Source organism: Fulmarus glacialis, unplaced genomic scaffold, assembly GCF_000690835.1.
Source record: "Fulmarus glacialis isolate BGI_N327 unplaced genomic scaffold, ASM69083v1 scaffold25296, whole genome shotgun sequence".
NCBI lineage: Eukaryota > Metazoa > Chordata > Aves > Procellariiformes > Procellariidae > Fulmarus > Fulmarus glacialis.
Window position 1 is genome coordinate 4,736 of NW_009220379.1, and position 234 is coordinate 4,969.

Consider the following 234-nt stretch of genomic DNA (forward strand, 5'->3'; position numbering starts at 1 on the left):
CAGGTCCTCCCCCAGCCACAGCGTGATGCGCTTGAACTGCTCCAGGTAGGGGAGGAGGGCAGGGGGCAGACAGGTGGATCCCCGCGGCAGGGCCAGGCTGGCCACCCCTGTAGCTTGGTGAAGGGCCAGGGCGTCCAGCTCCCACCCAGTTAAGACCAGCTCTGTGTCTCGGCGGCCGATCAGGGGCAGCCCAAAGAGATTGCGATAGGAATCGAAGCGGGGTAAAGTCTCTTC

At 64.5% G+C, this 234-nt stretch overlaps 1 protein-coding gene across 1 annotated transcript in view; it reads right to left on the reverse strand.

The window, feature by feature from the left end:
* Positions 1–234, reverse strand: part of LOC104078920 (chromosome unknown open reading frame, human C10orf2) — a gene marked incomplete at its 5' end in the record, with an annotated part of 4,596 nt that overhangs the window by 3,898 nt on the left and 464 nt on the right. The window contains one exon of the mRNA XM_009580744.1: positions 1–234. This exon is cut by the window's left edge and continues 322 nt beyond it; it is cut by the window's right edge and continues 7 nt beyond it. Coding sequence (XP_009579039.1) covers positions 1–234 — 234 coding nt within the window.